The sequence below is a fragment of the Ambystoma mexicanum genome, unplaced genomic scaffold (genome assembly GCF_040938575.1).
Source record: "Ambystoma mexicanum isolate Mex_15411 unplaced genomic scaffold, UKY_AmexF1_1 Mex_scaf67, whole genome shotgun sequence".
In the NCBI taxonomy this organism is placed as follows: domain Eukaryota; kingdom Metazoa; phylum Chordata; class Amphibia; order Caudata; family Ambystomatidae; genus Ambystoma; species Ambystoma mexicanum.
This window is the reverse complement of record NW_027182485.1, coordinates 443,756-456,553: the sequence shown is the minus strand read 5'-3', so window position 1 is coordinate 456,553 and position 12,798 is coordinate 443,756. Positions and strand designations below refer to the sequence as shown.

General features: G+C 46.3%; 1 protein-coding gene across 1 annotated transcript in view; it reads left to right on the top strand.

Annotated features, from left to right (window-relative positions):
• LOC138562812 (uncharacterized) overlaps window positions 1-12,798 on the top strand; it is an 850,591-nt gene that overhangs the window by 707,872 nt on the left and 129,921 nt on the right. The window contains exon 4 of the mRNA XM_069642789.1: window positions 11,233-11,592. Within this exon, the coding sequence (XP_069498890.1) occupies window positions 11,233-11,592 (360 nt within the window). The remainder of the gene's footprint in view (window positions 1-11,232; window positions 11,593-12,798) is intronic.

The following is a 12,798-nucleotide window of genomic DNA, read 5'->3' as shown; positions in this document are numbered from 1 at the left end:
TCAAAAGCAGGGGTTATAGGATGTCAGAAAATATAAGAACCTACATCAAAGGAGAGTTCAACAAGATGCTTGATCTCGGGGTAATAGAGCCCTCTACTAGTCCATGGTCTAGCCCAGTTGTGTTAGTACCAAAGGCAGGATCCAAGGAGTTGAGATTCTGTGTGGACTATAGAGCCCTAAATGCAGTCACTAATACTGATGCCCATCCTTTAGCAAGGACAGATGAGCTGGTGGATAGACTTGGCTCAGCCAAGTTCCTCAGCACATTTGATCTCACGTCAGGCTATTGGCAAATATCCCTGACTGACCATGCCAAGGAGAAAACTGCATTCTCCACCCTAGTGGGCTTATACCAGTTTAAGGTTATGCCTTTTGGACTAAAGAATGCACCTGCTACGTTCCAAAGGATGGTTAATCAGGTTCTGAATGGGATGGAGGACTTCTGCATGGCATACCTGGATGACATTACAGTGTTCAGCCCTACTTGGAAAGAACATGTTGACCACCTAGGATATGTTTTGCAGGCTCTGGAACAGGCCCATCTGACCATAAAGGCAAGCAAATGTCAAATTGGTCAGAGTAAAGTGGTCTACCTTGGGCATGAGGTAGGAGGAGTTGAAATAGGGCCTTTGCTAAGCAAGATTGAAGCAGTGCAAGATTGGACAACCCCTTCTACTGAAACCCAGTGAGTGCCTTCCTAGGCCTCACTGGGTACTACAGGAATTTAATTGAGAACTATGGATCTATAGCTTCTCCTCTGAATGGAATCTCCTCTCCAAAATTCCCTAAAATGTTCAAATGGAATGAAGAGTGCAATCAGGCCTTTGAAAGCCTGGAGAAAGCCCTTTGTCAAGCTCCAGTTCTCAGATCGCCTGACTACCACCAATCCTTCATTGTGCAGACAGATGCTTCTAATATAGGCATAGTTGCAGTCCTCAGTCAACTGGATGAGAAAGGTAGGGAGCACCCCGGTTGCTTCATCGGTAGGAAACTGAAGGAACCTGAAACAAAGTGGGCAACTATTGAGAGAGAATGTTTTGTCATTGTGTGGTCTTTGAAGAAGTTTAGACCATACTTGTAGGGATCTACTTTCATTATTCAAGCCGACCACCAACCCTTGAGATGGTTGATGCAAATGAAAGGGGAAAACCCAAAACTGCTAACATGGTCAATCTGCCTCCAAGGGTTTGATTTTACCATTGAGCACAGGTCAGGATGTAACCATCAACATGCTGATGGTCTCTCTAGGATGTTTATAACCGACTAGAGGTAAGAGACTCATCAAGGAGTGGATTAGATCCTCCCGTCCATTTGTCTGGGCGAGGGGGGGGCGAGTGTTAGGGAGAATTCTCATTCTATAGCTGGTTTCCCTTACCTGGATTTGAAGGGTTTGGTTTTTTCTCCTGCTAAGAGTTTGACTCTTTTTCCCACTCTTAGGCATTTTTTACTATGTGTGTTCTAGGCTATTTTTTGTGTTTAATGTCTATGAGGTTATCTCACCCTCATAGGAACCATCTTTACACATGTGTTACACAGCACCCTCCGTGCAGCAACACAGAGGTGTCGCAGCAAACCCTAAACATAGACTCCATACCCTGGGACTGACTACTGTCTCCCAGGGCATGTAAATCCCCATTGACTTTACTAGTCAAATGTTATGAACTAAACCACTACAACCCATCTTACTATGGACGTACTGGGAAGGATTAATAGTTTTTCCCTGGTGTTCATTTTTGAGAGGGTACCGTACAGTCCCTCTCTCAAAAGTTTATGGCTGGTGGCAGTGGTTACTACCGAAAATATTCGACCGTAAATATTTCCCTATGGAATTTTCCCATAGTTTGAGGCTACCACATTTACTGACAGCCCTAACATACCGCCGGTTTATTCTTATATTAACTTCACTCCGGTAGGTTTTATTTGCCAGAACTTTGATATTAATTCTTTCTCGTGTCTTTCTCGAAACTCTTAACCCAGGTCGGGGATCCTTTGTTCGTCCTTTTGGTGGGCTTCTGCCAAGAAGCCCTCCTTTTGGCGCCACTGAGTCTGGGGTGGGTCCATTGTGTGGGAGGGGGAGTAGGACCCCTGGACAGGGTTGCCGCAGCAACTCATGTCGCACTCTAACCTGATAGGCTGGAGGGTCTCCCGCCAAGGTGATCACTCCACTGTGTGAGTGACAGCTAGGCTGTATGAATGGGGATACTTTTGCATAAAAGCAGGGTCCTGAGGACTGGAAGAGCAAGACGTCACCACTGGAACTATGGAACCGAAGAGGAGAGAAGCCAAAGACATCAGCAACGACTGAACCACCAGTGAAGCCCTGCTTCAGCGTCTCACCACTTTTCTCCACACGACGAGAGGAGATCTTCATCTGAAAGAGCCTTCTTCCCTTGAGCTGGTGGGGCCAACCAGTTTGCCAATCGCCTTCTCGGATATGCCTTGGTCGAATCGCCAGTGCCCAGATAGCCAGCTTGGAGGCCGGAGGCTTGGAGGCCGGATTGCCAGGCATCCATCAACCCAGACTGCGATTTAAAGGAGCGTACCTTTTTATTCATTGGACAGCACCACGGCTGGTTTCACGCCTGGGTAGTGCAGTAATTCGAATCACGACGAGAGCCTCTCTTCCTCTGCTGGATCCCCAGAACTGCAGGAACAAACGCCACCGCAGGAGCCTCTTCTTCATTTTAAGGTACTTTGTTCCGCCAGGCCTCCCTTTTCGTGTGGTGGCACGAAAGGTGTTTTAAATCCTTAACCTACCTGTTGGGTTGGCCGCCCCTATCGTCTAACATTGTCTTTCACCTCCTGCATCCACCGTTCCTAATCGTTAACCAAAGACTTGACTGCAGCTACAAGAACATTTTGCTCCTAGGCTCTTTGTCCTGTACCACTGACTCTGGCATAGGCCTATTGACTCTGGCTGAATTTGTTAGAACTGCCTTCTCTAGATTGCTTCTCAACTAGAACTGTGTTGATGCACCTAATTCTTCTAAGCCCCTTTCTTCCTTCCCACTTTTTAACTTGTGAAGTGCCATTTTGCTCGGTTTCCATTTAAGTATTCTCTATGCTAAACTACTGCCTTGCCTAAACGTGTTCACAAACTTCTGGGAAGTGTTGCTAGGGTGTGTAAGAAGATATTCCTGTATAACTTGTGCTTTCCCTCCCTTGTGAGAAATTGCTAGAGTGCCATTTGTGTTTGGTTTTCACTGTGCCATTTTGCTCAGTTTTCACTCTTGCTCAAACTTGTCTACAATTTAACTAGGGAGTTGTGTATACTTTTCTTGACTGATTTTAACTTGCTTTATTAATTGTGATTAAGGTGTTGAACTAGAAGTGTGAAAAATAAATATATATTATTTTTAATACAAAGTTTTGGTCAGTGTTTCCTTGTACCATAGTGCTGTAGTCCTATTGTGTAAACCCTGGATACTGCTCATCTCCCTCTTGAGATACGTCTGACTGCTTAGCCACAGCTACCAACTAAATCTTTGTGGCACAGACTAATACCAAAGGGGATTTATTGCTCATATATGTAGTCTTAATCTTCTGTAGTGCTCCCTAAGGGAACTGCACAGGATTCTGCCTAACAAGGTGCATTACCACTGACAAATGTCTTCTTCTGTTCACCACCTGTTTCAATTTCCATTTCCTGTTTCCCTGGTTCTTGTTCATTTTATTTTTTGGGGCATTGTAGTACCACTGACAATATACAGATGTCCTCATAAAAAATGTCAATGTAATATGAGGACATCTGTATGTGGTCAGTGATACTGCACCTCTCCAATAAAATAAGTTGTGAGGACATCTTTATGCTGTCAGTGGCACTGCACCTCTCCAATAAAACAGGTTTTGAGGACATCTGTATGTTGTCAGTAGTACTGCACCTTTCCAAGTAAATAAACGTTGCTCCGTATATTACTCTGTTGGTTATGTTATGCTATTCAGCATTTATATAGCGCTCTATGGGCCTCATTACGACCCTGGCGGTAAGGGGTTTACGCCAGCGTTAGCTGCGCCGACTCCTTACCGCCAATTACGAGGTCCCTTAGCGCCATGGCGCTTTTAACACCTGCTTTTAGCAGGTGTTAAAATCCATGGCGCTAAGGGACCATGGAGTTAATTACGCCACCGTAATTTACGGTGGCGTAATTAACGCCTTCCCCACTCCCATTATGCCCTATGGGGCAAAAATGGGAATGGGGAAGGGTAAATGGGGATTGGGGACTTACCGCCCCGCCAAGGTCGGAATGGGGCGGTAAGTCCGCCAACCACCATGGCGTAAACGTAGTTTACGCCATGGTGGTAAAGTCATGGCCCAGGCGGTAACTTACCGCCTGGGTCGTAATGAGGCCCTATATATCACTGGTATGACCTCCCAGCGCTGGTAGGTTGAACGCCCTTGGTGACCGTAGTCCAGGTCAGTTGAAAGAGTAAGGTGTCATAGGGTGCATGGGTGCGCCAGTTATGTGTGCAGCTGATGTGATTGCCTGATGGTAGCTGCCTTCTGGCATTAGGTGTGGTGGTTTTGTTATCAGTTGAATGTGTGCAGTCTGGTGGGTGGACATCTAGAGTGGGTTCCGGCTGCGTTTGGCCTGTAGGACACTTATGTGAGCAGCTAGGCCGGTTTGTCATGGGATATAGCTGCGTTTTATTAGAATTATTAGGTGTCCGTGAGGAAGTGTTTGTATGTGAACAGCTAGGCCGAATTGATCGAGGGGTGTTGTTGCACTCTAATTGTGTGATGGTGTAGAGCAGAGAGTAAGAATAGTGATATGCATAAGTGAGTGTTTGTGTGGAGTTATTTTTCTTTTTTTAATTTATTTGCATTTTTAGAGCGCACAGCTGCCCACGGGCATCGTGGCGCTGTTACAAGAAGGTTTACTTAACAAGGGCGAATAACATGAAAGGCAGTGGACATGGTTACAGACATGGTTGAAGGTACGAGGTTACATGGGACAGTGCAGTTTGGTATATCAGTATACAGAAATTATTTTCATTGCAGTAGAGTTCACTTAAACAAGGTGGTTTTCAGAGCTTTTGTAAAGGCACTGAGAGATGTTTCCGCTCTCAGTTTGGGTGGTAGGGAGTTCCATGCTTTTGGTGCTAGGACTTTGAAGCTCGAGCCGCCAGCTTTAACTCTGTTGAAGTTAGGGACTAAGAGTTGGTTCGCGTACAGGCCCCTTTTGGGCCTGATTGTTTGGACTGGTTGTATCCGATCAGTGAGGTAGCTAGGGGCAGAATGGGATATGCATCTGTGGGTAATGGTTAGGGTCTTGAACTGGATGCGCTCTTTGACTGGGAGCCAGTGGGCATTTTGTGTTGCTAGGGAGATATGTTCCCTCTTCGGAATATTGAGGGCAGCTCTCAAGGCGTTGTTCTGTGTGATTTGGAGTCTATTAATGTTTTTAGCAGAGGTGCCTAATAGGAGGACGTTGCAATAGTCCAATTTGGCACCTATGGTGGCCCTGGCTATGTTGAGGCAGTTTGTAGTGGATAGGTGAGGTTTTAATGCATTAATTATTTTGGTTGTTAAGGCTGCTGAGGATAAGATGTAGCTGACATGTCTATCCATGGAGAGGGTGGAATCTAGATAGACTCCCAGAGTTTTTACAGCAGAAGAGACCGGGATGACCGAGTTCTCAATTAGGAAGGTGATATATTTGCCGTCAAGTTTGCTAAGGGATTTTTTGGGGCCCACCAGTAGGATCTCTGTCTTGTCTCCATTGAGACAGAGGCCATTGGCTGCCATCCAGGACTGGATGATGGCATATGTGTGTTGTAGGGCTTTTAGATCTTGGTTGTAATCGCCAGTTAGAGGGAGAAGAATTTGAGTGTCGTCGGCATAATTGGTGAACGTTATGCCGAATAGGTTATATAGGTTATATAGTGTGAGGGAGGTGCAGGAGCCTTGTGGTACTCCGCAGTTGATGGGGGAGGGGGTGGCTGATGCTTGGTCTGAGTAGACTCGCATAGCTCTGCCTTCCAGGAAGGATGAGATCCATGTTGTGGCTTCGGTAGAGAAGTGAGCTGTATTGGTGAGGTGTGTCTTTAGAGTTTTGTGATCGACTAGGTCAAACGCAGCCGACAGGTCAAGGAGTAAGAGGATGGCACATTTGCCTTTATCCATATTTTTTAGGAGTTGGTTTTTCAGGTCGGGTAGCACAGACTCTGTGCCGTGGCGTGGGCGAAAACCAGACTGTCTCTTGCCTAGGATGTTATGGGATTCAAGGTAGGCTTGTATCTGTAGATAGGCAGCCTTATCCAGGATTTTCAGCAGAAATGGCACTGTTGTAATGGGCCTGTAGTTGTTAGGGGAGTCTGCATCTAGTGTGGGCTTTTTCAACAGTGGGCGAACCCAGGCTTCTTTAAGTGAGGAGGGAACTGAGCCAGTGGCAAATGATGCATTGATGAAGGTTGCGATGAACGGCGCTAGGGACTCAGCGCAGTCTTTGATTATGTTTGCTGGACAGATGTCTCCTTTGCAGAGTGATGGTTTTATTTGTTTCATAATGTTTAAGACCTCAGGTGCGGTTACCTTTCTAAAGGTGAATGGCGGTGGAAGGTTGCTATTGTGTTGTGTAGGAGGTTTAGAGTTCGGGGTGGATAGCGTTTTGTGAGGGGGCTTGGGTAGATTGTCAAGGTTGGTTTTGATTTTCTTTTGGAGTAAATCTAGTTTGTCAAGCATGGCTTTCTGGATGTCATTACACCATTTCTCGTCTTTGACTGTTTGATGTTTGGATGTGGGAGGTACGACCAGCTCGTTGAAGATGGCGAATAGCTCTTTTGAGTGCGATTGGGCATTGTCAATTCTAGTATTGTATGTGGCTGCTTTTGCTTTGGCTATGGCATTTTTGTATTGTTTGACAATCGTTAGGTAGGAATCGCGTGAAGGGGCGGAGGGGCTTGATTGCCATTTTTTGAGCGCTTATCTTTTAAGTGATTTTAGGTGTTGTAGGTCTTGATCAAACCACGCCCAACCCCAAGAGTGCAGCATTGAAATAACAATGGGAGGCAGACCTGGGCATGACACTAACAGAACGGGATTGGGAGAGGGCACTGATTTACCCCAAAGCAGTCTCACAGAAGCATTGGTTCAAACTAATACAACTAAATGTGCTGTACCGCACCTATATGACCCCACACAGAATAGCCACCTTCAACAGGAGCGCCAGCTCGGTTTGCCCATGGTGCGGTAGGGAGGAGACAGACATGCTACATATGTTTTGGGGCTGCGAACGGGCAAGTGATCTTTGGGTGTGGATAGAACAAGCCTGTAGAGCTGCTGGCATCACCCGGTATGAGTGGTCACCAAAAGAGTGCCTGCTTGGTGCTTACCCCAGGATAGCAAACATAAGCATGAGCATAAATTCATGGACCTCGCATGCATCCTGGCCAAGAGAATCATTGCCGTATCATGGAAGAGGGCTGGGGGGCCACGGTACCAACATTGGCATAGGGAATTCAAGAGGTGGCCGGAGGCTGAGACGAAGGTATGGGCGGAGGCGATAAGCAGATCAGAGCTAGATGGTAGTGCCAAATGGGCTGCCTGGAAAGCACTAGTATGGGAAATGTTTATCCCTTCCAACGACAAGCTTCCATGAACGAACTGCACACCATGATGAGCACTACCCCCATGCCTGGGTGGCAAAGGGCCCACCCCCACCATGCGTGAACTGGAGGGGTTGCCCACAAGAAGAGCAAGAACGGCACCCCGGATGAGGCGACATCCACTTGTCCTCATGTTTCACACGCCAAGACTGTAACGAGAATCTCTTGTTTTGTTTGTTTGTTTTTTGTTTGTTTGATGGTTATTATTTAAAACTGGTACTGCTGCATAATGGACCTCTTGTAACGTGAATGTATTTTACCAATATGCCAAAAAAACATTTAAAAATCAATAATCACTTTTAACATAGCTAAGAACTCAGGAGTTGATTCCACTCCATCGCAGGCTCCCGCTGCACCATTCAGAAACTCACGTAGTATTACAGTAATCAATATCCTCCCTCTGCTTCACCCATTCACAGCAATCCATAACCTGCAAACTGAAGACTCTTCAGACTTGGTGGGCCTTTACAATCAAACTCTTCAAACAGCTATTGACAAAGTAGTTCCTCTTGCTCTACGTAAAGCTAAACCACTATCCCACCTCAACACTTGTTACACACCTAACCTGAAAGCCCTGCGAAATATGAAAAGAGCAGCGGAATCCAAGCGGAAAGAATTCCCGACGTTACGTGACAAAGGAGCTTTTCTGAAGCCTAAAAAACTACAATCAGGCAATCCTTCACACTAAAAGTGCCACGTACAACGAGAGAATCGCAAACGCTAAACCAGAGTCCAAGGAACTCTTTGCCATCCTGAGAGAACTTGAGTCCTCAGTCACACCACGAGAAATCTGCATCAAAGACGAGAGCTGGTGCTCCGGTTTGTTTGTTTTTGTTTGTTTGTTTGTTTAATTCACTTATAATGCGCACCAAATCCGAAGGTAGCCGGGCGCAGCACTACAGGATATGCAAGGTTTAAGTTACAGGTTGCAGATTACATGCAGAGAAAATTATATACAGGGCATAGACAGTCAGTTACGGATTACATACAGGTAAAATATATACAAATTATACAAATTACACAGGGGACAACATATGTACAGGCACTAGTAGGGCGTATGTCCCGAGCAGAGGGGAAGATGAAAATGTATACATGGGGATCAAATAGTCGGGTCTATAACGTATATCTCCACTGGGTGGTATTCAAAAAAGCCGTAATTGACAAAATGGTCCTTCTGCAAACTAAAATTGAAACCAATAACATCAGCCTCAAACCTACCCAAACGATACCTAGCCCCATCTCTTGCAAATTAGATGTGCTATTTGAATTCTCACCCATCTCTAACATTGAAACTGAAAAAATCATTGCCAGCCTCAAACCCTCAAGATGTCAGGGTGACATCTGTCCAGCCTCACTGATTAAAGACTGTGCATCTGAACTGCCCGCCTACATCACTAGATTAATCAACACATCCGAAAGTGGCACTGTCCCATCGAATCTCAAAGATGCTTCGGTCCTTCTGCTTTTAAAAAAACCTACACTAGACTCCAATACACTGACCAACTACTGACTCATTACCACAGTACCATTTCTCTTAAATATTGAGGATAGAGCAGTTTATCTGCAGATTCAAAACCATCTGGAAACTAATAATCTCCTCGACACTCCACAATCTGGCTTTAGCCCAAGACACGGGACGGGAACAGCACTACTTGACCTTAAAATACAAATGGATGAGCTAAAAAATAATGGGAACCTAGCTCTCCTCCTCTTGTTAGACCTCTCTGCAGTGTTCATCAGCCCACTTCTCACCCAAAGCTATCCAATGGATACAATCCTTCCTAACGAATAGCACTATGAGAGTTTTCTCACCGCTCTCTGCGGCTGTACCTGTACCGGTCACGTATGGAGTACTTCAAGGTTTGTGTGTCTTCCCGACTCTATACAACATATTCACAAAGCAATTATCTGACCAAATTGACAAACTGGGTGTCACCTACACTAATTATGCAGATGACACCCAAATCCTCTTACTCATCACCGCCTCCCACGACATTGGCTCTGAATACCTGAACAAAATCTATCAAACCATCCAGGCCTAGATGGCCATACATGGGTTGTGCCTCAACGATGATAAGACGGAACTCGTCATCATAGCATCCCAACACCATCTCAATAAACTATCTAACTCCTTCGAATCATTTAACATAGATGGCAACACTATCAAGCTGTCAAAAGAAGTGAAAACCCTCGGTTTTTACTTGAACTCCACCTTAATCTTAACTCGACAAGTTAACGCCACTGCATCAGCCGCAGCTTACACATCTAAGCTCATTAATGCCTTTAGACCATTCTTATCACCTGACAGCTGCATTACTCTAGCTAGAGCCCTCATATTGACTAGACTATTGCAATGCTATGTATGCGAGCACCAAGCTCCAGAATATCAATAAACTATAGGTGATCCAAAACAACGCACTGAGAGCAGCACTGAATATACCTAAAAAGTCCCACATTTCAGCGACCAGAAGGAACACTCACTGGCTACCCATCCATGAACGCATCCTATTTAAAACACTCACCACGGTTGCTGGCCTACCTTTCATGTATTGTTTTTTTTTTTTTTTATTCTGCCTTCTGTTGCCATGTATTTTTTATTCCTCCCCCCACATTGCTTCCCTCACACCCCGGCGCTGCCCTTCATTCAACCATGTTGTACCTTTTTTCTCCCTGTGCTGTTATTCTTCACTCTGCCCCTCCATGCTAAATATAAAATGCAATAAACAACTACAAATGTCAAAACTATTGGATTGTCAATGCTTGTGTTATTCCAGGTAATGTCTACTATGCACAATGCAAGAAGAGTCAGATGAAGATGTCAAACCATAGGTTAAGACCCGTCCTGTCCTCACGCTCCACCAACTCTCCCCCATCACTCCAGCCATCCCACTCCCTGCTTCTTGGCCGCAGAGTACCCGTAGTTCCCTTTCTGCACTTCCAGCACTGGCCTCAAGGGGGGGCATTACAGGTGGATGCCAAGTAGCACTGATGTATGAATGAGGATGGCAAGCCATAGGTTAATCCCCTGCCCACCTCACTCCCACTGCTCCTGCCATCCCAATCCCTGCTTCTTGGCTGCAGAGTACCACTAGTTCCTTTTCTGCACTTCCACCACTGGCCTTAAGGGGGAGCATTACAGGTGGATGCCAAGTAGCACTGATGTATGAATGAATGATGCTATGGATGCTCGTGATTTTGGGATATTGTTGTGCTAGAGTCGGTCTTGTTTGCTCTGCCCTCCTGGCCATACACCCTCCTGCCTCAGGGGGCGCTGTGCCACCCAAGGCATTAAGCTAATAATTGCATCTTTCAGAGGCTGGCCCTCAGTGGATAGAGGCATGGATGGGAGCCAGGGAGGGAAGCTGTGGCTGCTCAGGCAATGGGGCTGGCTTCAGCCTCTCAGCACCCCTATTACCCGCTGTGCCCTTCCAGTGACATGTAAATAGTGACATGTGTGCACGTGTGTGCGGCTGCAGTCCTGGGGCTATTCATGATAACATTCTCTGTTCAGTCCTGAAGTCTTCCTCTGCTGCTGCTCAAGGACAGACACATTTCAGGGATAGGGATTGTAATCACGTGACGTCTGATGTGTTTCTCCTTCTCTTTCCCTCTCTGTGTCTCCTGAAGGTCCCTCCTCTGCAGAAGAGGAGTGTAATGGAATCACAGCTGTATATGCGGCCCCCGGGGGCTTGGCCCTGCTGCAGGTCACAGACTCGGAGCGGGCCTTCTGCCATGATGGGGGGTGTCACTTTAACTGGAGGAGGAGGAGAGGCTTCAGGCTTGTGGCTGCAGCGTGGATCCCGAGCAGCGTCACTCCGTGCAAGGACATGCCCGACTGCAGAGTCCTCCCCGGCGGGAGCCTGGAGCTGTCCCGCATCACCCCGGAGCAGGCGGGGGATTACACTCTGCTCATGTGGAATGAAGACCCGGAGCTCCATCCTGAAGAGGTGGAAACGAGACTCAAGTGCTTCCTGCTGCAGCTGCAAGGTAAAGGGGGTTCAGCGGAGAGAACATGAGGGGCGAATCAGTGCTGGAAATGGAATTAGGAAACAGTCACCTCTTTGCGGGGGTGGGGATGTGAGGAGGGGGCGGGGCCAAGGGGCGTGGCCCCGGCCAGGATGCCGACAGATAGAACCCAATCCTAGCGATTTGCATAAAAGCAAAGAGCATTATGGGAACATCATAATAGCCACAATTTTGATTCTTAAACATGTCTTATAGTGATTCAGTAAGAAGCCCTTTTAATGAATAATGGACTCTTCTGTGTTCATTGGTCACCATATTCACCCTAATAAAGAGATATCTGTATATTGCAGGACTTATATACCAGTTTGCAGCTGCCAAGCTGTGTGTGAGTCTTAATTCTTACTGCAGTGGAGCAGACTTCTTCTGAAAGGGTCTGCAGGTTGAGGCAGCAGGGCCTGGGCGAGTCATGTGCTGGCCTCTGAACCCCTTTATCTTATTCCTGCATTGGGGCAAATGATGGATTTGATAAAACTTTCAGCCAGAAACATTTGTGAGACTTGTTAGTATTTACAAACTCTTTAACTGGCCATTAAGGGGGCACTTCTAATGATCCCAATAATGCAGCAGGGCAAAATGCTGTTATTCCATACAAAGCTGGAGAGCAATATCACGCCATTCCCAGTTAATGCAGGAGGGCAAGGCCCTGTTATTCACAGTTAATGCAGGACGGCATGATCTCATTATTCCCAGTCCATGCAGCACAGCACAATGCCATTATTCCCAGTTAATTCAGGGGGACAAGAGCATGTTATTCGTAGTAAATGCAAGAGGGTAAGATTCCATTATTTATAGTTAATGCAGCAAGGTCAGAGTTCAGTGGCAGTTTTCCCAATGGGGTGTTAATTTATAGGTAAAGAAAGACTTGAACCAAAACCTGTGTGATTAAAATATTCCAACAGGCCAATGAACCACCACACGGCTTTGCAAGGGAAAACAAGGTTTTATTACATGCAAAAAGGTCTCAGATAGTCCCGTAGAACCTAACTACGCCCATCGAACATGCTAATGCCCCCCTTTATTCCCTAGACCGATTGCCACACCTCATCTAAACCCATTCCCCTTTCCACGCGACCCACTACATCATCACTATTGACTCCTGGCATATGATTGGCCGACAGATACACTAATACATTCTGACCGTTCGTGATGTGCACCCCTCCGACCCAG